The sequence below is a fragment of the Takifugu flavidus genome, chromosome 11, assembly GCF_003711565.1.
Source record: "Takifugu flavidus isolate HTHZ2018 chromosome 11, ASM371156v2, whole genome shotgun sequence".
In the NCBI taxonomy this organism is placed as follows: Eukaryota; Metazoa; Chordata; class Actinopteri; order Tetraodontiformes; family Tetraodontidae; genus Takifugu; species Takifugu flavidus.
Window position 1 is genome coordinate 5,496,181 of NC_079530.1, and position 22,166 is coordinate 5,518,346.

A 22,166-nucleotide genomic window follows, 5' to 3' on the forward strand; every position below is an offset into this window, starting at 1 on the left:
CAACAGCGCATCCGTTCAGCGGTTGATGGTTTAAACCTCAGGCAGAATAATGGGTTTTAATCGTTGCTCTGACCTCGTTGGTTCAGGGGCTTCAACAGACATGTGTAATATGTAATCTGTAACTTTTACTCTGTCTGAACATGTAAAAAAATGCTTTTTCATTTGTGTGTTTTGTGAACCTGGTTCAATCACACTCCTTTAATCTCTGGAATGTTCTCAGATCAGCCCTGTCCTGTCATCACAAGACACAATGAAGCGTATTCATGCCTTTGCAGTATCCAGCGACGAGGGATTGAATTACTGTAAACAGACAGAGGAGGGCCCAAATTAAAGCAGCACAGGCTGAAATATTCAGGCCGCTGCTGCCAAGTATGGAACAAGCTCCAAAAACATTCCTTAACTCCCATAATGAAATTTGATAATGACTTTCATTAGGATGTACTCGGCCCTTTTGCTGCCCCCCCTCCTCCAGGTTTTTAACATATGTTTTCTGTTACATTTCTAATATGCAAACCCACACTGAGATAAACCCCCATGATGTCATAATGAGGTCATCCTTCCCTTCCCAGACAGAGACGGCATCCAGGAGGAATCCAACCGAACTGGTGGCACGCTCCTTTTAAAAAAAACCCCACAAATGGACAAATACATTTCCACGCCGTGTCAGTGTCACGCCAAACATAGCGCCTAACGGTTAATATCAGTGATGTATGGCCGCGTTGCAGTTTATGGAGCTGTTTGCTGACTGAGCCGTTGGAGCAGCTGTCCGGCAGAGCAGTTACGACCCTGAAAGTGTTGTTGTGTATGAGGTCAGAGGCTTTACGGCACATTGTGAAAATAATCTCTCACAACCACAGCTGTTTGATCAACGCGCCGCACAGAGCCAAGCGGCACCGACGGGCACGCAAATGGACGAGAGGGAGAAACAAATTGCGTAATGTTCTCACATAATGTCTTCTAGCGCTCCGACCAAATTAAAAAAGATAAAGATGTCCTTTATTTTGGAAGGTCGGGCTGTGAGAACAAAGGTAGTTGTAAAGGTGTGCGTGCATGGATGTATGTTACAGGCACAAACAGACAGAAAGGCAGCCTTTGTGTTGATATTAATGCCCTGCAGCTCTCTGCAAATGGAATCTAATCAAGCCAAATGCAGCGAGGGGAGAAAGAGCAGGTCTGACAGTGGCCGCTTACAATAAAACCCTTGACATTTGGAAACAAAGCCCGCTCGGCCCCTCAGCTGTAATTGCTTAAGACAACTATCACGGGGTTTGACGAATGTGTGCGACTTTTATGAGATGTAAACAGGAACTAGGGTTATAATGCAGATATTCTGCACCGCCTGGGCTTCGTATTCCGGCTGAATGGTTTTAATAATTTCCTTTTGAAGTGGTTGTCATGTTGGCGTACAGTGGAACTAATTACACTGATTTTTGGGAATGCGGCTGCTGTAAATATGTTGTGAATATTGTCCTTCCTGTTCTCTGTCTGCTGCTCTAATGACTAAAAAGTGCATTTCCCAAACAGCCCCTTCTGTCTTTTATGAGGTAAAAAGATTGCCGGTTAGCCAAATATGAAATATTAGCTTGTATTTCCAATTTTCTCCATGAAATGTCACGTCCGAGGGCCTCGCAAAAGCGGACGGAGCGGTGAATAATTCATGTAGAAATCCTGTTTCAAACTGCCTCACTCTTATATTCATCAACTGTTGGAGCGTGTACTCGTCTTTGTAAGCTAGAAAAATATTAGCGCCCCGCATTCGAACGAGGCTCCCCAGAGCAGTGAAATCTGAAAAATGTGACATTGCCTGAAGCTTTAAGGAGCAATTACCTGCCTTTGTTATGTAGGTTTAATGATCTGTTGTATTTCAGACTGTTCTGCATCGTATATGAACAATTTATAAATTGATCAATGAAGGAAATGGTTTGATTAATTAAAATAATGAAGCCCAACATACCCATGCGGTGTGTTCGATTAAGCTTTCTTATTTAACCATTTCCACATCGTGTTGCCTGCATGAAAACAATAACTACACATGTAATTACTCAGGAATGATAAAACTGCTTTTGTGGGTGGCAAGATGTGAGACTCCTTTATAATTAAGCCAAACTGAAAGAATGAAATTTAAATCATCCTCGCTAACTTAGCCTTGACAGCTGTTGTATAACCACATCAGCATGGAAGATAATCTTCCCTGGGAAGAGGTTTTTATAGCAGATAAATAAAGAAAGCGTGCCTTTAATAAAGTGTTCTGCACCGCCCGCTCATTCCATGGCCGTTTTATCCACAAGCAAATAACGTTATTAAATAATAATCAAAAAAATGCATCTAGCATGAAAAATTATTTATATATACCGTTTTCTTCAGTTAATGGTCGCTATCGGCTGCAGATGTGTTGTTGAGAGCTGATTAGCAAACATTAGCGTAGCGGTGCATTGAAGATGTTGAGCTAACTGATCCAGCATTGATCAGCATTGATTTCTCTTTTTTAGCCAGACTTCACACTTTTCATGAGGAGTATTTAATATGTGTGGGAAAGGATGGGCTCTGGTTGTAGTTTTCAGTAAATTATGCCAGATTAACACAGATTAGCCAGAGGACCCTAAAGCTTCTCAGAGTTTGAACAACTGGTTTCCTCATCGCTCGTTATATTGCCTTTTACAGCAGGTGTAAACGGGCTCCTGCTCGGTTAATAAGGTGCAACAGTCCCTCCTCTTGCACTCTTGTTATTTCACACTGTCAGAGTGCTGATTACACACACAAGTGTGTTTTAAACAAGATCCTGACAAGATTTCAAACATGCATTTTCTTTGGCAAGGAAACACTATTTGATGTTTACGGCACAACACAGAAGAGCAGAGTCAGTCCAGCAAAATATGATCACGTCTTCCAATAACCAATTATTGCAGTCAAGTATAATTTAGGACAAAATGTGCAGTAGAATGATTATGTTTCCATTTCAGATATCATTTTTCTGCTGAAGAGAGTGTTTTAATCTGTGTCTGTGTTTTTGTATTCCAGGCCAAGAGGATGACGCCTGCAAAGTGTTGGTCCTGAGTTACCCCCAGTATTGCCGCTACCGCTCGGTTTTAGCCCGGCTGAGGGAACAGCCGTCCTCTCTGCTGATAGACCACACGGTGCTGGCGCTGGGCGGCATCGCCGCACTGGGCGGGAACACGAGGATCTTGTACTGCCGGGATACCTTCGACCATCCGGCGCTGCTGCAGAACGAGAGCATCTGCGACGAGTTCGGTGAGTTTAGCCTCGAAATTCTGGATGGAAGCGGTTTCATCGCATCTGGACAAGCGGTGAGCAACTCCTGGGAGTTTGCTTTTGTCCCGTTTAAATAGTGTCACCAAAGAGAGAAACTGTAGCTGCTTTGACCCAACATGTGACCCTAAACCCCAGCAGAGATTGAGCTGCTGGGAGGGAAGAAGATGGGTTTGAGAATGAGCACAGTGGGGTTTTTTTTTCTTTTTATAAACCAGCTCCACGAGCTTTCAGCATTATTCACAGCTAAAAAGTCCAGCAACAAAATTGCCAGATTTTGACCCTCCTCTCAAAGAAATTCTGGAACATGTCTGATTTCCATTCACTGAGCTTTTCCCTGCTGCTCATGAATCCACACATTTTATTAACCCCACGCTGAGCTAAAACAAAGGAACGATGTGATTCATCTCTCTGCTCAAAAGCGCCGCAGAGCTCGGAGAGCTCTCGCGCCGCATCAATCCCACGCTACCAGTAACGGCTCCTCTGGTCGAAAGTCATTGTTTTTCTTTTCCTGTAAATTTGCCGGTGGATAATTGCACTTAAAGAGGGCAGCAGAGGTGAGAGCAGAAGGGAAAATGGTTTTAGGCATCGGAAAATAAGTTATGAATAGTAACGCTAACTTCCTGTGGCTGCTGTTGCTCACTCGCCTGGCTCAGTAATGCCACATTTACGCTAAAGGTTTATTTTGAGCTGAAGGGAGTTCTGCATCGCCGTTTTTTTTCTCGTTTATTTACCCGGTTTTAAATGTTATTTACTTGAAATTGGACTAGATTGAAGAGTAAGCTTTGATATTTGCCTGGATTGCAGCTCGGAGACTTGTTTCAGATTGGTTTGAAGAAACAGCCGAGCAATGTAATTTCCATCAGTCTGCAAAGGCCTCGAGGGCAACTGACTTATAGACACAAACACGCGCTGCTGACTAAAGTTCTGCTACATTTACAAGCTCCGTATTAAAGAACCTGCTATATAAAACCATATTAGCGCGTTAAACCCACCTTTATTAGGATGAATTCCAGCCGCATGGGTACATCAGAAACTGCACTGCGCAGCTCAGATACTCGGAAAAGTTAATATTCATCCAGGGAATAGTTTTTAGGACTACTCTTGATGCAAATTTTGACCTTTTTGGATTCGTCCAAATCTCAGCGGCGGCTCTAATAGCCATACATCTTGAATGGGCTGGGCTGGGGGGAGGGGGGGTGTTGCAGATTCAAACAAGCCCATTTTGGGTGAATTTCCGCCATCAGATCAAAGTCTGAAGAATCATCTCAGTGCTGCCACTTTGTCAGAGCAGAACGGACATATTTTAGAAAGTATTTCTTTCATTTAAACAAAGAGGGGAGCATTTCCTTTGTGTGCTCGGCCCTCTACCTTATATTCTCTTGTTTTTGTGCGGCTCATCGCTCCACCCTCCTTTTTGAACCAGCAGAAACTGCGGTCGCATCAGTTACCACGTCTTGACTCCTGTGATCCATATTTATGTTCAGCATCTCCTCTCTGCCCCGCAGCCCCTTTCCTCTCTGAGAAAGACACACTTTTTGTTTAAAATCATCCCCCGTTCTCCGCCGGCATGGATTGATTACAGCCGACGCCACTCTGTGTCCCCAATTTCATTTCTCGCCAGGAGGAGTGTAATAAGACGTGCAGGCAGAACAGGGAAGGTCTCACTTGTAAATAAGACAGCAGCAGAATAACACAAGTCTGCTGTTCTTTACATACTCCTGTTGTGACCTTCAGAAATCTAACACTGCAGTACACGTGTCTTTAAAGCAGCAGAATGAGGCAATCACAGGCACACATACACACACAAACAACTCACCCTCCTCTTCCTCATTCATCCCATATTCCCCAGGTTTTTCCTTGGCAAGGAAACACTATTTCATGCTCGGCTCTGTGTGTTTTGTTTGAAATATCTCTCACTCAGTGACGGTTTGATTTTTATTAAAAAGAAATATTTTCAATAAAATCCCTCTGAATCCTTTTTCTTAATCCTCCAGGGCGGGGGGAGCATAAAGAAATAATTTATTGCCTCAGTATATTAACCTTGTCCAGATGCCCTGATCAAAAGCAGAACTCGACGGTCTATTTTTGCAGCGTGCTGCACGTGTGCCACTTCTGCACGTCTGAGGCCAAATTTGTTTGCATTTCTGGAGCGTTTTTATGTGTGAACCCCACGTCGGACTGAATGGGAATGAGAGGAAATGTGCAAAACTGGCATTTTGAGATAATATCTCTGCAAATATTCCCTCAGTTGGGTGACCAGATGAACCTACGGGATGATGTCATTGTTTCCACAACTTGAAGCACTTTCTTGCTCCCTCTTTAAACATGAAATCAGATTAGATGAAATATGCACACACCAATTTAGTCCCATGACAGCACCGTCTGTTAATGTAATAGGCAAACTGCTTGCTAAGCTCGTGTTTTCCCATCTCCTTTGCAGATTTGTGTTAACCGAGCGCCCATGAATATTTCATCGGCCATATGTCACACGGTATGCAGTGAAGAGAAAAGAGCACATGTTATAGCCCGGTTGTCAGATGTCATTTCCATGGATAGACTTTGTAGGAAAGATTGTGTAATTTCATGCCGTTGCAGAAGGTTCTCCACTAAGTGAGATGTTCTTAATTTAAGTCGTGTTTTAGTGGCAACAGTGCAAGTTTTAACTCAAAGCACTTTCTTTGACTGCCTGAGGATTAAGTTTGGGGCTGATAAAGCTCCGTCCTCTTGATTATCCCTATTATGTCATCAGCAGATTCACAGTCCGTGTGGAACTTTGCATCACTGCTCATCTATTTTAGGCTCAGATGAATATGGGAGGTGAGAAGGATTTCAGAGGTCTGGGCACATCAACCACGAGCCGTCAAGACTGATGTAAACATCAGCATTAGTCTGAGGTCACAATATCTTTACTGAAAACTCCTCCTACAGATGCAGGATCACAACAGGTCATAGTCTGCAGCTCATATAGTCAATAAAGAAGGAAAGGAGCAGATTTAATCTCTTTACCCTCCACTTTTGCAATTAAATGAGGACTTCCAGGTTTTCAGGCATGCAGTTTTCATGTTGTGACTGTCAACGACACGCCAGCGGTGGCTCTTTTCATGTTTACGTCACAACGAGCAGCTTCGGGCAAATTAATTAAAAGATTTGTGGTTCAAATTTCCTGGGAAGTGAAGATGAATCAGAGAAAGATGCAGCCAAGGCTACAGGTTTGAGTGGCTGACAGGTTTTCTGCTTCGATCAGAGATTATAAATTCTCTCTGATTGTATTTACATGATAAACTGAGCGCCGCGGTGTCACATCGTCACAGATGTCTGTTGTGATTCAGACGAATGTCCCAGTAATAACTAGCAGACAGGCAGAAGTCGGCTGACTCATCACTATTACCGTGGCGATGAGGGCCACGATGAAGCCCGCCCTCTGGATTAGACGCTGGATACCTTTCACACATGCAGAGTGAGGCACAGAGAAGGACTTGTTCATGTCACATGATGTAAAAAATGGCTTTTTTACGCCTTGGAGACACGATGGCATCAAAGCATAAACAACGCCTCGTTTGTGTTGGGATTTGTTGTAATAAATAATAAGGGAAGCTAGTTATTTTCCCAGTATAGCAGGAGGAGGCTCAGATAATTTGGTTTGGATGCTTCTGATTTCTACACACTGGCTCTTTAAAGTCTCCTCGTGTGCAATTATTAGCATGGAAAAAAGACAAATCAGAGCTAAAAGTATCCAGTGGCCTATTTTGTAGTTGCAGCAATGATTATTTATAATCACTGTGACATCACGTTGTGTTGGGAATGATAAACCTGCCATGATTGGGCTCATTGGCTACCTCAGTCTCATCCAATGGAAGTGGAGCGTGATCTATTAGAATACATATGTTTTATTGATGTATGGGCTCTGTGTTTATCCTGGCATTCATTTATTTATAGGTCGATGCTGTGTTTTTTCCCCCTCCAGTAATGAATAGGATAAGCCTTGAAGCTTATCCACTCTTCCCTTTCATCTCTCCCTCCTCTCTGTCTCTCCACCCCTAAAATTTACTGTATTTTTAAAACTAGCTATCTGCAGTCTGTCAGTATCAATAATGCTGAACCAGTTTGAAGGTTATGCTGTTTTTAGTAAATCCCTCAAATTATGTAACTCTGACTCTGCTTTACTTTTGGTGCTGTGGTGGTGGGTAATCAGGGACTGTCCTTAAAAATGGATTTTGTTTTCAATTTCCTTCCATGGAACAATGGCCATACAGAGCTGCTCATCAACACATGGGCGTCAGCGAAATCTGACGCATAAGGTCAGATGTTTACAGCTTGGTGTGGTTGCCTTTATCCTTGTGTTGTCTGTATTTCTTAAAGGGAACGTTCACCCCAGAAATCCCATTTAATACATTTCCTGCCATCGTAAACAGGAATTTCTTTCCAATTTTGGTGTCAAACACACTTCAGTAACTTGCAGCAATGAAAACTACGTGGAAATATCAAGTTGTTTTAGTCTAAATACCAACCATCAGCCACACTCTTGTCTAAATGTGTGCAGGATTAGATGAAAGTGGTGGGCAGAGAATGCCTCAATGACACCGTTTGAGGCTCGGATGTGGATTAAATTGTTAATGTTTGAAGAGGACACTCATTCCTTCAGTTCACTCTGAAGCACTGAAATACTTCTCTGTTGACACAGCTGTGATTAACTAATGAGGGAATTTTCATTTGAGAATGTAATCTCCCTTTTTAATACACACACACGCACGCACACACACACACACACACACACACACACACACACACACACAGAGGTATAATAGTGTGTTAGATTTCTTTTTGGAACTGAGTATATGTGTGTTGTTCACATTATGAAGTCTTCCAGGGTCAGAGGTCACCGCCTTTGTCTGTGTGTCAGCCAGTAGATCCAGGCTGAGAATAAACCCAGTCACAGCTCAGATGTGTGTTAATAAGTGCTTAACAGGCGACATCACGAGGCAGTCACATGACGCGGCTGGAATGAACAGAGCGATAGAAGGAATGAGGAAATGTTTCTCTGTGATTTTTTTATTATTACTGATGTGAGTTAAACGTGAAATGTTTCTTGTAATACATGCTGTGCTGCGTCTGCACTGCGGTTTTCTGTTTACTCTGCAATTGGAATGCTTGAATCTGCAGCCTTTATGAGTTTGCATTGTAGTAAAACACACACACACACACACACACACACACACACACACACACCCTGATGAATCTGATGAGAAAGATTTCATAATCTGTCGCAATAATAAACTTCTTTGAACGGTTTAATTGGCTCTTCCTGGAATGGCGTGGCTCCGCTTCATTTGATCTGATGAAAGAGTAATGTTGCTTCTCCCCAGGGGGAGTGTGCACAACAGTGCACAAATAATGAATTAAGAGCACCTTTTTTTTTCCCCCCTCCAAACGACTGCTGTAATAAAGCAGGAAAATTCATACTGCACTTACACCATTTTCCCTCTGAATTGCTTTCATGTTTACTTGCTGATGTGTTTAATTTTCAGAGCTTGTTTAAAGTGAAAATAGTCCCGATTCTCTGGAGCGCTGTGGATTGAGGTCATATGCAAATTGATTGTCATCTGAAAGCACCACTGGCATTAGGAAACTATAGAAATGTTCCAGAAACAAGCCTCATGTGTGATATGTGTACTGACTGTAAAGAGCTCAGGAAATGCCAGCAGTGGAAGAGCTTGTAAAGCCAGTGGTGAGATTTGAGTTGAAGGCATGTGGTGTATGTAAAATGGAAACCAGAGTAGGTTATGCAAAAAGAAGGCATAGAAATATGTAAAAGTGAAGACTCGGCCGGGGAGAACGTGCTCCGGTCTCAGCTGAGGGATATTAGCAGTGACAGACTGAAGGGAGAGTCTGTGTACTGAAACAATATGGCCACAGAAAATGAGCTCATTACTGGCAAATGCATAATGTATGTGCACATACGCATGTTTATTTTAATAATAAGCCGGTGAGAAGGTTCCATCTCCATCTGCTAATTGTAATCCCAACATAACTGATCCCACGGGCAAAGAAATTAGCAACAAACCAAAACCATAAACTGGACCAGAACTGCTCATGAAGCATCCCTGAAACATCTCCTGGTTGTGATTCACCAGCGCAGAGACGCAAGCTCAGGGGGGAGCCTTCATACGTTATTATCTGCCAGATAAAAATATTTGACTGTGTTCTTAATGTCTCAGTAAACAGGCGTTCACAGGGACATGGGCTTGTCTCCATGGAAACGCCAGTCAGAGCGTGCCCGGCGTAGCATTTTGACAGGTCCTCCTGATGATGATTGATAATTACCACCTGACTTGTTGTCCCCGTCTCCACAAACATACGGCAGGAGCTGCCCTCCGCCACGCGTCTGCCAAAACCTTCCTTTTTCCGATAATAGCTTTTTAATGTCACGTTTAGTTGTGCGTGCACGGCAACCGTCGGCACTCTGCTCCCTCCTGCAATTACATTTGCACATAATTATTGTGGGAAAGAATAGATGGGAGGTGAAGGCAAAGGAGAGGAAGCTGATTTCAGTTTTGAATTGTCGTGTTCCTGAATTAGAATTTGACAGGTTGTCGGGATCAACGCCGAGCGGGGGTATTTTTTTTTTAGTCCTTTTTTTTAAATAGAGTAATAACATTGGAGTATTAACAACTGGTTTAAATAGCACAGTAAAAGTGTCAGTCAGCTCTTTATGCTGTATCTGTGTAAAAGGCGGTTTAGGTGCACACGTGAAGCTCGTAATTAGATGATATTGGAGGCAATCTTGTTCTATTTACAGAGGCCACAGACGAAGACCTTGGTCTATAAACCTGATTTATCTGCTGCCTGGCATTAGCATAGACCTGTTATTGTGCCTCTTATTACCCGCAAAAACGTCGGACTCCAGACCGGCGCAGCTAATATCAAATTAAGGTTCCGTTTATTTTTGTGGCTCCTGAGGTTGTTTTTTTTTTTGCATAAAAGCAGCTTTGAAAATATAACAAAATATTTGCGCTGAAAAGGTGACAGTGGCCTTTGCTGGGTTTAGTTTTGCAGAGTTTCTGTGCAATTAGTTTCCTCTTTGTCCCGTTGTCAAAGCGACATTGATGAATATTCTCACAGGTTCCAGCAGCCTGACTCGAACCCAACTCACCCCAATGTAGCTGATTTAATGTGGCTTCACCTTGTCTACGTTGGATTCATCCTTCCCTGCATCTTTTTGTGGAAATGGCCATCAGTTCTAATACAATGTGATCGAGGTCTGCCACAGGCTATGGCGACAGACAGCCACCGCCAACGAGATAATGATGCATGCGCAGCTGTCACTCAAGCAGCTGAGGGGAATTGTCTTTGAGGGAAATAAAAACAGACTGTAGCTGATAAAACGCTGCATTTATGTGGAAAATGATGGGTCGGGGAAACAGAGAGGAAAAAGGTTGCCAGGGTTGTGTCGACGATGAGATGGAATCGAGTCCTCCGACCGGGAATTCTCCGTCTGCCTTTACACATTCACCCTGAAAACAGGCGACGGTAGCACAAGTGGTGTCTAACAATGTGGAGAAGTGTAGCTGAATGGGGTTACGGTGCTCAGTGACATTGGGAATCTAATCAGTTCGGTAAATCCTCACCTTTATGTTGGCACATGCTGTAATAATCTCATTTGTTTGTGAGGTGTGTGTGTGTGTCCCTGGGACCAAGCAGCTGATGAATCTGTTCACTGACTCAGCAAACATGAGTGTGAAAATTTAAATAGTCACTTTTTGCTCAGTGGTGTTTACTGCATGTTTGCTCCATCTGCCCCCCTTCTGTGATTCCACCTCTCCTCTCCTCCCTCCATCTTTCTGTCCCTCTGGGTTTCTCGTAAAGGTGGGTCTGTTTTTGCTACCGGCCAGGCAGGAATCAGAAGTTTGTTTGACAACCCTAGCTTGTTCCCTTTAGCGGCCTAAAAAAGGAGCCAAACATTCCTCCCTAAACACCGATGTGGATGTTTCTGTATTACAGATGTTGACATCTGTCATTTAAGCTGAAATCATTGAGCAGCATGCCAACAAAAGCTAATATTAGCTGAGCTGAGCAATAATATACAGCATAAAAACTGCCTGTGTCATGTGTTGTAACATCTAAGCGGCTCCTACCTGCAGAACACTGAGTTATACGAGTGCACTAGCCTGTAAAAGTTGGGCCCTCCGCTCGAAGGAACAGGACACCTCTCACAGGCGACCTCCAACCTTCAGCAAATACCAGTAATGACACTGGGCCATGTGCACTCCATAAATCTGCCCGGAGAATTAGCACTCAGACTGATTTATGTCTGGATGTTAACATCTTGATGATTTTGCACATGAAAAGACAAATGTTTCTGGGTCGCAGCTCCAGTTTATCTGGTGGAATAAGACAGAAAATGTGGGATGTTTCATCTTTAAAATGGCACATATGGGTTTGTATTAGCGTGAACGCTGCACTCGTGGTTATAAATCCTGAAAGCATCGGTCAAAAGCTCAGAAGAACCTTTAGACATTATATTCCTGTGTAGTGTAATGTCACCAATGCGGTACTGGGAAGCACTGGAAGCGATATTTTAAAGGGTGTTAAGCCAAACTGGCCTGTTTTAAAGGGCGGAGGGAGGTTACAAATGTTTGATTAATTGGCTCATTTTATTCAGAAATTCATGAAAGATCCAGCTTTAAAAATGACCTTTAATCTTTGAGATGATTACCTCAAGTGATTTTGTCTGTTTTGAATCTTCCTAATCTTCTCTTTTTCTTGCTGTTATATTGTTCCAGTGAAGTGTAATATCTGCTCTCCAGATTGAAGTCTACATTTAAAGGTTGCGTCAGAGATACCTTTGTATCCTGATTTGTGAGGTTTTTATTAACCAGGCTATTTGTTCAGTTTTATTTACTCTGGTTTTCCTTTCTGACAGGTGGTGTTATTGTAGAATATGAATCCTGTGAGTCATGTTCCGGTTTTATTCCCAGTAGGAAAGTCCCCTTTCTGCAGATCTATTGCTTCATTATCAGGATTTGTTTCTGGATACATTTAAAAAGCATCTGCTCAGTGCTTACACTGCTTAAATACTGTCTGCCATCTCATGTTTTACGAGTGGCTGTAAATTTCCACTTGTGACCCAGCATTAAGCCACTTTCTTTGTCTGTGTGTGTGTTTTCTCATGTAGGGTTTCATTTACTCACCTACAGCATATCCAGAAGCTGCGGTCACAGAATTTCCACACATGACTGGAGTTCACTTCAGCCTTTTTCCAGAACTTTACTTGTATATGTTGTATTTGTAGCTTTAAATTCACGGCCGACTCGCACCGAAGTCTTTATCTCTGAGGTATGAGTTATTTACGTAGGAGGTGAATCACAAGTGTCAACTTTAATCATGCTGGATTCACTTCTGTCCTCGGGACACTGTGTACTGTACAGACGCGTCCGTGGATTTCAACACATGTTACTTTTGGCTGTGAGCTACACAGATAATTGCAGAGTGGGTGTCGAGTCTTTAGTGAGGTGAAAAATATGCCAAAACATGTTTTTTTCTAAAACTAATGTTTGTTCAGGTCATGTCTCATTCATTCCCACCCCCCCCCCCCCTTCCTCGTTCACCTCTTCATTTGGACCTTGGAGCTCATTATGCTGCCTGGAACTTTAGAACTTGAGAGCCTCTAAGAAGTCAGAGTTTGTTTTTGTAAATCACATAAGCGTTGGTTCGACAACCTCAGGTCCGTTAAAAAGTGTCATTAAAATGATGAAGGTAACTGGGTCAGACCAATAACTGACATTTAATAATATTTGTATACTATACAATTGCATTTAACCTTTAGCACTCTCATGATTGTGTTTTAGTCACTTATCAGTTCATATTCATGTAAATAGTGTGGCAGGTCCATAGTTGTTAGCATGTTGAAAAGTTGAAATATAACTTTAATTTAAATTATGTAACTTAAATGTTTGTTTTATGTTACTCACAGCTACAAACCAGCCAAACTCAACAATGACACTAAATGCTAGACTGGAAACACTTTTAAACCTGGTGTGACGGACCACAGGTATTCTACTGGGAGACCACTAACGATTTCACAGCGGTGAAGCTACGGACGCCGCAGCTTCCCGGTGCACTCGCTGCCATCAGTGAAATTCTGTCCAAAAACACAAAACATGCCGGAAAGGAACGTCATTCCATTCTGTTGTTGTTCAAATATTTAGAAAAATGGCCGCCTTTTGACCCACTTTAACAGGTAAAAATACACCATGAGTCTGTGGTTCATTCTGACAGATTAAACTTCTAGTCAGGCCTTTTTCACCCCCTACGAATGTTTAAATAAGGAGATGAAATTGCTGCTATTCAACTCCTACTGAGCCTATCAATTTAGTCACTTTTGTTCTGGAGATATGAAATTAGTTTGTCAATCAAACGGTGGAATGTGCACCATCAGAGGAGCGTTTAGCCCTTTAATTAGGGTTTTTGTATCCACCGTTCAGAAGTGAAGTCCCGCAGATGTTGAGTCATGCTCTGAGTCCAAGCATCAGTCCAGGGCTCCAGTCAGTCAGTCAGTCAGTCAGTCAGTCAGTCAGTCAGTCAGTCTCCAAACTTTTTCACCATCGTGACAACAACCGATGGACTCACGCAATATAAGGATGACCTCCACCCCCCCCCCCCCCCCCCCCATATTTATATATTTATATTTGAACGTTATTTGTGACCATGAAGCAGTTTCCTGCACCAGGAGCCTACATTGACAAAAACACTCCATGCCCACAGGATGGCAAAAATACCCCGTCTCCAAAGGTGCTGAAATAAAAACACTCCATTTTTATAACTATCTGTTTCTAAAAAAATCAATCTGCACCGTCAGTGTGTGTTTGATTCTGTGTTGTTTTAAAGCTGATGACTCTTCGCTTATGCAACACTGGCACTGGGAGAGCAGCCCAGCGGTGCTGCACAACTCCTGCTGCAGAGAGACTGCTGCACTTAACCTTGTTTGTGTGTGTGTGTGTGTGTGTGTGTGTGTGTGTGTGTGTGTGTGTGGTGTGTGTGTGTGTGTGTGTGTGTGAGATAAAAACCACACAAATGTGCTCCTGGCTGCAGGTTTCCTCTGGTATCTGCTCCTTGTCACCTCTGCTGTTCCTTCATCGATAAGTCGATGCATTAAAGCTGCTCGGCGTTGCGTCTGTGTGTGTGACGCAGCAGCGATTTTCTGTAATTGCAGCATTTTCCTTTTGCGAGTGGCTTTTGACCTGATGAAAAATCTAAACAGACAGGCAGGTTATGTAACTCGGTGAAGGATGGGGGGGTAGGGGGTGGGGGTATAGTGATTGGACTAAAACCAGAACCGAGTGTGACCTCACTCGATCCCATGTGACATGAGTGATGTCAATAATTTCCTTGGAAGCATAATGTGCGGATTTGAGTACTCTGTGTTTGTGTGATCCTGTTCTTCTTATTTTCCTATTTTCTGTATTCAGTCTGTTAGCAGATAAATAAGAAGTGTGTGATTTCTCAGTATTAGTGAGTAATAACAAAATGGGCCCAGATATGAGAACAGTGTAGGAAGAAACACACCCAGCGCTTTCTAAATAAAGATTAGAGTGCTGAAAACTTGTTTTTAGTGCCAAAGGGATGACAAATGCCCTTGGAATTTTCCACAAGTTGTTTCTCCTCAGCGTTGCGGTTTTCAGAATAACAACACCAAGCGATAGTTTGCAGAGTCTCGATCATTTCACCCCTGTTCTCTGGTCCAATCGACTCTGGCGTTTAGCAGTTTTCTTGATGGGAATTTGAGCTGACAAAAATAATCGCTGAGCCTTTTTTTGGCAGAGAACAACCTTGGATCTGATTTAATTGTCATTGCGAGGGGAGAATGTGGATGTTGTAAAATGTGTGACGGTATACAGGGATTATTTGAAGTTCTCTATTTTTCCTTTGAGCTTATCTCTGTTTGTGTTGCTGCATTGAAGGCGAGGCTTTCTGCCAAGAAGTTACATTACAGTCATGGGTTTGACATAAACGTGGGTGTACAAAGGACACGGAGAGCTTAAATACTTTATTGTGTGTGTAATGTGAGCCGGGCAATTATATCTCCCAGCCTTTGAAACGGAGAGCTCCTATCAGGCATGTTCATGTGTTTTTAATTAACAATGCTGAGCAGGCTAAACAGGGAAGTGGAGCCGCAATGATCATTTGATGTCCTTTATAATAATGCACTTCTTTATGATGCTGATAATGAGGCGATAACTGTGGCTTTCCTGCTGTGAACAACAATGCATAAATAGCCATAAATGTAGTTGTTTGATTAGCATCTGTGTCAAACATGGATCCCAGCAGAAAGTGTTTAAAACAACATCCTTATTGTGGATTTGTAGGTTAACAGCATCTGTCCTTTAGCATTATGCTAACTGCTGCTACCGTGGCCTTAAATATAATCTCAAAAATACATCTGTCTTTCAATGCCCTTCCTTTTCAGGCTAAATAGGAGCTTGAGGAGCAACACACTGGAGCAATTTGGCACCCTGCTGCTCCACTCAGCACAATGTTGTCCTAATCCACTTAAAAAAATAAGAATAATTAGCTCCGGACTAGCAAGATTGTGAAATTCCATTGCCTGATTGTAAATGTTGTCATTGCCTTTGTCTGCTGTTGCCAAAGTGCAAATGCAGTTTTGGCTAAAGCGTTTTCAATTATTCTTGCAAACGGTATTAAGATACTGTGAGGATCAGAACTATTCACCAGAGAGGAGTGACGGTGCACAATTGGACTCATTTCTCCCCTTAAATAGCACAATGAGCGCTCACATTGTCACCATTTCCCTTTGCCTCAGCTCCCAACCTGAAGGGGCGACCTCGGAAGAAGAAGCTGTCCATCTCTCAGAGGAGGGAATCCCAGGGTCACGCTCAGGGTCAAGGGTCATCAGGATTAACCCCAGGGTCAACGGCAGGGGCAGCATCAGACCCCTGCAGCCCAGAGACCAAAACTACTTCCAAGGTATGACACCATTCAGAACAAAATACGGTGCGATTTCTTTATTAGTGTTGGTCGAATCATTTGTTTAAATTGGCCCGCTGCCCCTATAGGATTGTGGGTGTTGTAGTTGTGTTGTAGATACAGCAATAGTCATCCATTGTTTAGACAGAGGCAGGCTAACAATACTCGTTCACTACTTTTATTTAATCTAAACTATTCATTGGTTGGTATTCTTTTTATTTCTTATTGCACCAATAAAATATTTAAAATAATAAAGCTTAAATTAGATTTTGCCCTCGGTCAACGAATAATGGAAGCCTGCAATTATTATTTTTGTTGCTATAGATTAGGATCAGTCTGTAGATTATTTTATATATTCTAGATTATAAAAAAATGATCTTGGTGTTTTTTTTTTCCCCAAGTCAAATATTTAAGTTCTTGTTACTCTCCAAATGCTACCGGTGATTATCGGGTTATCTCCTGATTATACTTTTATCCCTCCTTGCACTTCTAATTTGTTTCCATCAGACTGATTGATTAAATTGATAAGTCGTCCCTGACAGCACAGTCATTAAACATCCCTTCTTCCCTCTCTTCCTTCAGCAACATAATTGTCAGCCAGTTGAAAAAGGACAACTTGATCTCAGATATTTCACATTTTCTCTGAGCTGTTAAGGAATCTGTTAAATACGGCCCAAATCCGGACGTCTGACATGGTTTTTCCGAGTCTGGCCGCACTGTTTATCTGACATTGGTTGTAATATTGAAAGCGAAGGATATATCTTCCCTAAAAGCTCCTCCACTGCTGTTATTCCTGTGACCTTGGAGACTTGAATCAATATTATTAATTCTCTTAGAGAGTCACAATAACACGCGCCTAAAATGTGATGACAAGAGAAGCTGCTTCATTGATAATCAATGAGCAACTTCCTCTGTGGCCTGCAAGAACATTTGTTTGCGTTGGGCTGAAATACATTTCGTCAGGTCAGACGTGATTAAAGATTCATTTTTCTTTAGAGGTTAAGGTCACAATCAACACTCGTGTCTCTGCAGGTCAAATGTAAAACGCTGCCCAACGGAAAGATAGCGGGCAAACACAAGGCCGGCAGTATCAGCAGGAAGTCCTCCACTGAGGAGAAGGAGCGAGGGAGGGACAAGGAGAGGGAAAAGGAGGAGAGCAATGACAAAGAGGAGAAGAAAGAGGAGGACACGTCTGAGGAGGATCGGGCAGAGGAGCAGGCGTTCTTGGTGGAGCTCTATAAGTACATGAAGGATAGAGACACGCCCATCGAGAGGATCCCGTTCCTGGGCTTCAAACAGAGTGAGTAATGTTCGTTTATTTGTTCATTCATTCATTCCTTCATTCAATCCCTCACTGTCAACACCTTAAACACTGGAGGACACACAAACTAGAGCTCCGCGGTGCATTTTACAGCCTCTTTGGCTGCTTTTCTTTCTGAAAATATTCTCCCATATTTGCGATTTACGTTTCTAGATGCACATCCATCACGTCAGCTGAAGCGCTGAAGCCTCTGCAGGAAACATCGAGCCTACAGAACAGACGCTGCTTTGGTTGAATATTCTGTTCATTTCTGAATAAGTGAGGATCAACACGTGGGCATTAATGTTTCACTCCTCTCGCTTGAGGTCAGCTTTTATTCCGAGGGCATCTCCAGCTGGAGGATTAAAATGATCAGGGGTGACGCGTGCAGCTCAGTGGATGAGTTAATTTTTTATTAATGCGTTTTGGCCCTAAAATGTGTCTCTATTCTTTTGGCTTCCCTGAAAAAAACAAATTAAAAAAATGAATAAATCCACTTGTCTTTACGTTGACTCACATGTTCGATGCGGTGGCTCAGATTGTTTTCCAATCCTTTAGTCCAGACTTGATTGTCCCCAATGATGGAGGTGATGATTCTATAGATGGTTCAATTATAGGAAATATACACCAGCATTTGTCCTTTGAGTGTGGGGGAAAACTAAACTAAGGGAATCATTTCAGCATGTGGAAATTCTAAAGTTCTCTCTGCTGAGAAAATTCCCATCTAGCGTTAAATGACTCCCTGTCAGAGCATATTTGTGCTTTCTTTTATATAGAGAGACTATCCTCACCCCTGTCAGAGGGTTTCCTGTGAAGGCCAAGAACGTCCTCTAACTGTTAGAACATCACATGTATGGCAAACACGTCTGCTCCAGATAAAAGATTTCTGATATAGGTCGGATGCTTGGATTGCACTCGGTCGTGCACGCTATAGAAATGCACCCTAAGAAAGGGTGCAAACTGAATTCTGCACTGCACCTTTGATCGACGCTGTCGAGGGCTCCCAAAGTCACGTTTTGAGATCACAGTTTGTGCGTGTGACAAAGTCAAAATGTCACGTGATGAAAGCGTTTTGTTAAAGTGGCTGTTTGTGGTTTGGAGCTTCTCTGAAACAATAACGCGAAGGTGAAGGCGGCGACGCCTCCACTCAGATGTGCTACAGACCAGGTCATCGCGGTGGGAGAAACAGGGGATAAGCACCCCCCACAGGACTGACTTCACATTGGTTTGAGCTAAAACTAACGTTGTGCACGTGCCAACTGTTTTACATATAGTACATGCTTTGAATCTGAAGAGCAGACACATCATAAGCGAGGCCCTCATTAAATGTTGAAATCATGCTGTTTAAACTTCATCCTTGGCAGCGAGCACACGTCAGCGCATGTAGAGGAGGGAAAAAAGGAAACATCATAATTAATACAACAAACCCTCAGATGTAATCAGACACGGTTTTCCTTCTTGCTCCCTTTAACCTCGCTACAAATGCATTAAAGGATCAGAGATTTCACTTTGCCGTCTTGGAAATGGGAATTTCAGCTGCATGAGTAAAAATACTTAAAAAAATATATTTAATAAATATATAAAAGTTTTACCAAAGCAAAAACACATTGGAGCCATTTTCCAGATGTGCTGTGGGAGGCCTGGACCGAGATCTATACATACATGAAGCTTTACTGTCTCGTCTCTATTTTCTCCACTTCTGAAACGAGCAACGATAAAACACTTTCTCTCACGACTGAGCGACTGTACACGTATGTGACCGCTCCACATGTGCTCCACTGCTCGGACGGCAACATGATTGTAAACGTCACTTCTAATTTGTCCCTGTCGGCCTTGTTGTCTGATCGCCGTGCCAACGCCGCGACGGTGAGGCCGGGTTACGTTCCCGGTTTGTCGTCCTTATCTGGGTGATGATTGGCGAATGAATGAGAAAGAGTAATTGTTAATGACAACACATCTGAGAACGGACGCGTTGTCTTGTTTGCTTTATCTGCTCTGCCCCGTCCTGGTCTCCTGTACTATTGTGGTGATTACAGTCAGTGCATAACAACCTGGTTTAATAGAGCGTGGTTCTGTCTCCACAGTCAGGCAGCACAATGCTCCAGAGTGCTCAGTTCAAACAGGAGAAGCTGCCCAGCTCCCTTTGTTATTCCAGCCGTGCATTGAAAACGGTTGCAGAGTGGAGGGATGGGGGGGAAAAAAATCAATGCTGTCAAATGCGGAGATAGGAAAATGTCATTTTGACAAATGCAAGGCTTTGTGTACGCACAGATTGAATTTTGATGGATCTCTCCCCAGGCGAGGTCTCCTTTTCTTATTTATAAGCCTTCATACAAAAATGTTAAACAATGATGTTACAGAAAGCAAATACAAATGTCATCAGCACAAAAGGTCCCCCGATGAACCTGAGATTCTTTTCTTTTCTGAAAATGTTTTCCCTCAAAGATCGACAGGCATTTGAAGCTTTTCTGAAAAACGCAAGCAGCTATTTTTAGGAAAATGCTACACAAGGCTGTATTTTGATACGGTCTGTCATGGCGTGTTTGCATGTGTTACATCAATGCAAATGAATTTGCATTAGTTCAAACAGAAGCCTGAGTGTATTGCTCAACACTTGAAGCTAGATTTCTCTTTTATTCCTTCAGCTGAGAGTTGATCGGTTATCTAGCATCTATCTATAGTTATTACACGTGTATTACCCTGTGGATGTCCATCTTGCCGAGGGTGAATAAATAAAGCACTGCTTTTTTAAATTTTTACATCTGGTATTGTTGCTTTTAGGATTTTGCCACAACATGTAGCCTCTGGGTAACACATGACATCATAGCTCTCTGCTCAGGTTCTTTCCCAGAGGCCCTGATTGTCTTGTTTGTCTTCTGTTTCCCACAGTCAACCTTTGGACCATGTTTCAGGCTGCTCAGAAACTTGGAGGATATGAGCTGGTAAGTGCTCACATGTGCTGAAATGCATTCTTTCGCTTTCATCCGGGTCCCTCCCTCCATCCATTCTGTCTTTCTTTATGCTGAAGAGAAGCCACATTTAGCAGGAACAATGGCATAGTGTCTCAGAACTCCTCAGATTAGCACAAATTAGCCAAATTGCCCATTTCTGTCCATGTTAGAGACCTGTTTGATCTGATGTGGTGTGTGAGTTACTCATTCCCGTTCCTTCATTAGCTGGTGTGTAGTTCCATTTAAAGATTCCATTTAAACAGGATATGATGTGCTTTAAAACCCCTGATGCTGTGTCTGCAGCAGCTTATCTCAGGTTTCATGTCAGAGCTTTATTTGATCTGTGCTACCTCGCTGTTGTGAGCTGTCATCTGTTTTAAAATGAGGAGTTGTAGCTGCAGGATGTTTCCTCTGTGTCAGAGGTTCTTCAATAACTGGAACATCATTACTCAGTAACTCCACTATACCTCAAAATGATGTCAGCCATTTACAGTACATTTCCTCTGGAGTATTATGTTTTGTGTCTTTTGTATGTCTTTTTTTTCTCCCTGCTCATATTTTTTCAATTTGGCTCTTTATATTCTTTGGCAAAAGTTTCGGCTCTTCAAGTTCTCGCTTCGTCTTTTCATTCGTCCCAACAGATCACAGTTCGCAGACAGTGGAAACATGTGTATGATGAATTGGGCGGGAACCCCAGCAGCACAAGTGCTGCCACGTGTACGCGGAGACACTACGAGAGGTGAGTTATCGTCTTCAGCCGTTACACACGACGCTTTATTACCCTCTGTGCTCACGCCGAACACTTCACATCTCTGCCAGCGAGCAAACTCGCCCACATCTGCATCAGATATGATTTCACAATCGTTTATTCATAAAATCAGGAAACAACAAGGCACGTATCGATCGTATTAAAAAAAATCAGTGCTCACACACCAACACAACCACCAGCACAGCGTAGCTTTTATCACACATGTGAATTTGTGTGAAGACGTTTGTTCCTAAATGAATTTGTAATGAGATTAATTTATTTTATCAGCATTAATTGATTAGTTGTGTAACATTTTGGAACTAATTATGCAGTAAACACCCCCCACGCTCCCCCTCCAACAAACTAAAATGGATTCAACGCCTCAGAACAACCGCCAGCGCTTGAATTATTAATTGACCCACATCAATATACACAATAAAACACTGTACGATAGGTTTGTCAGCGTAGTAAAACTTGTGCATCGTTGTAGGGATGGTGCTGAGCTCCATGTTTAATGTTTCGTGACATAAATGATGATTTGATATCTCTGTATGCTGTCGATCCGACATCAGTAAACATTCTAAAGTGAGCGCTCTTACCACAAATGACATCTGCAGACACATCCCATAAATCAGTTGGGTTCATATATGCACTGCACACACACACTTATGTAAACTGTGTTATAATACATTCATCTAATCATCTGATCACATCTAACAGTTATTAAGTTATTACCAAAGCAAACATATAGATATGATGCTAGGGGAGAGGTGATGACGGTGTGTTATGCCTGGCCGACGTGCACGGGCACCGTTGTGCGCGGGCCTACTTTCCCAAGGTTGAACAAAAACCAAATACAATCTTCCCAACAAGAGATAACCAGGAGCCAACGGGGCCGGTCATTCTTCCAGTCCTG

The 22,166-nt window shown here is 42.6% G+C and overlaps 1 protein-coding gene across 1 annotated transcript in view; it reads left to right on the forward strand.

Annotated features, from left to right (window-relative positions):
* Window positions 1–22,166, forward strand: part of arid5b (AT-rich interaction domain 5B) — a 55,069-nt gene that overhangs the window by 22,159 nt on the left and 10,744 nt on the right. Inside the window, exons 4-8 of the mRNA XM_057047109.1 lie at window positions 3,019–3,249; window positions 16,088–16,251; window positions 17,284–17,551; window positions 20,441–20,493; window positions 21,144–21,241. Coding sequence (XP_056903089.1) covers window positions 3,019–3,249; window positions 16,088–16,251; window positions 17,284–17,551; window positions 20,441–20,493; window positions 21,144–21,241 — 814 coding nt within the window. The remainder of the gene's footprint in view (window positions 1–3,018; window positions 3,250–16,087; window positions 16,252–17,283; window positions 17,552–20,440; window positions 20,494–21,143; window positions 21,242–22,166) is intronic.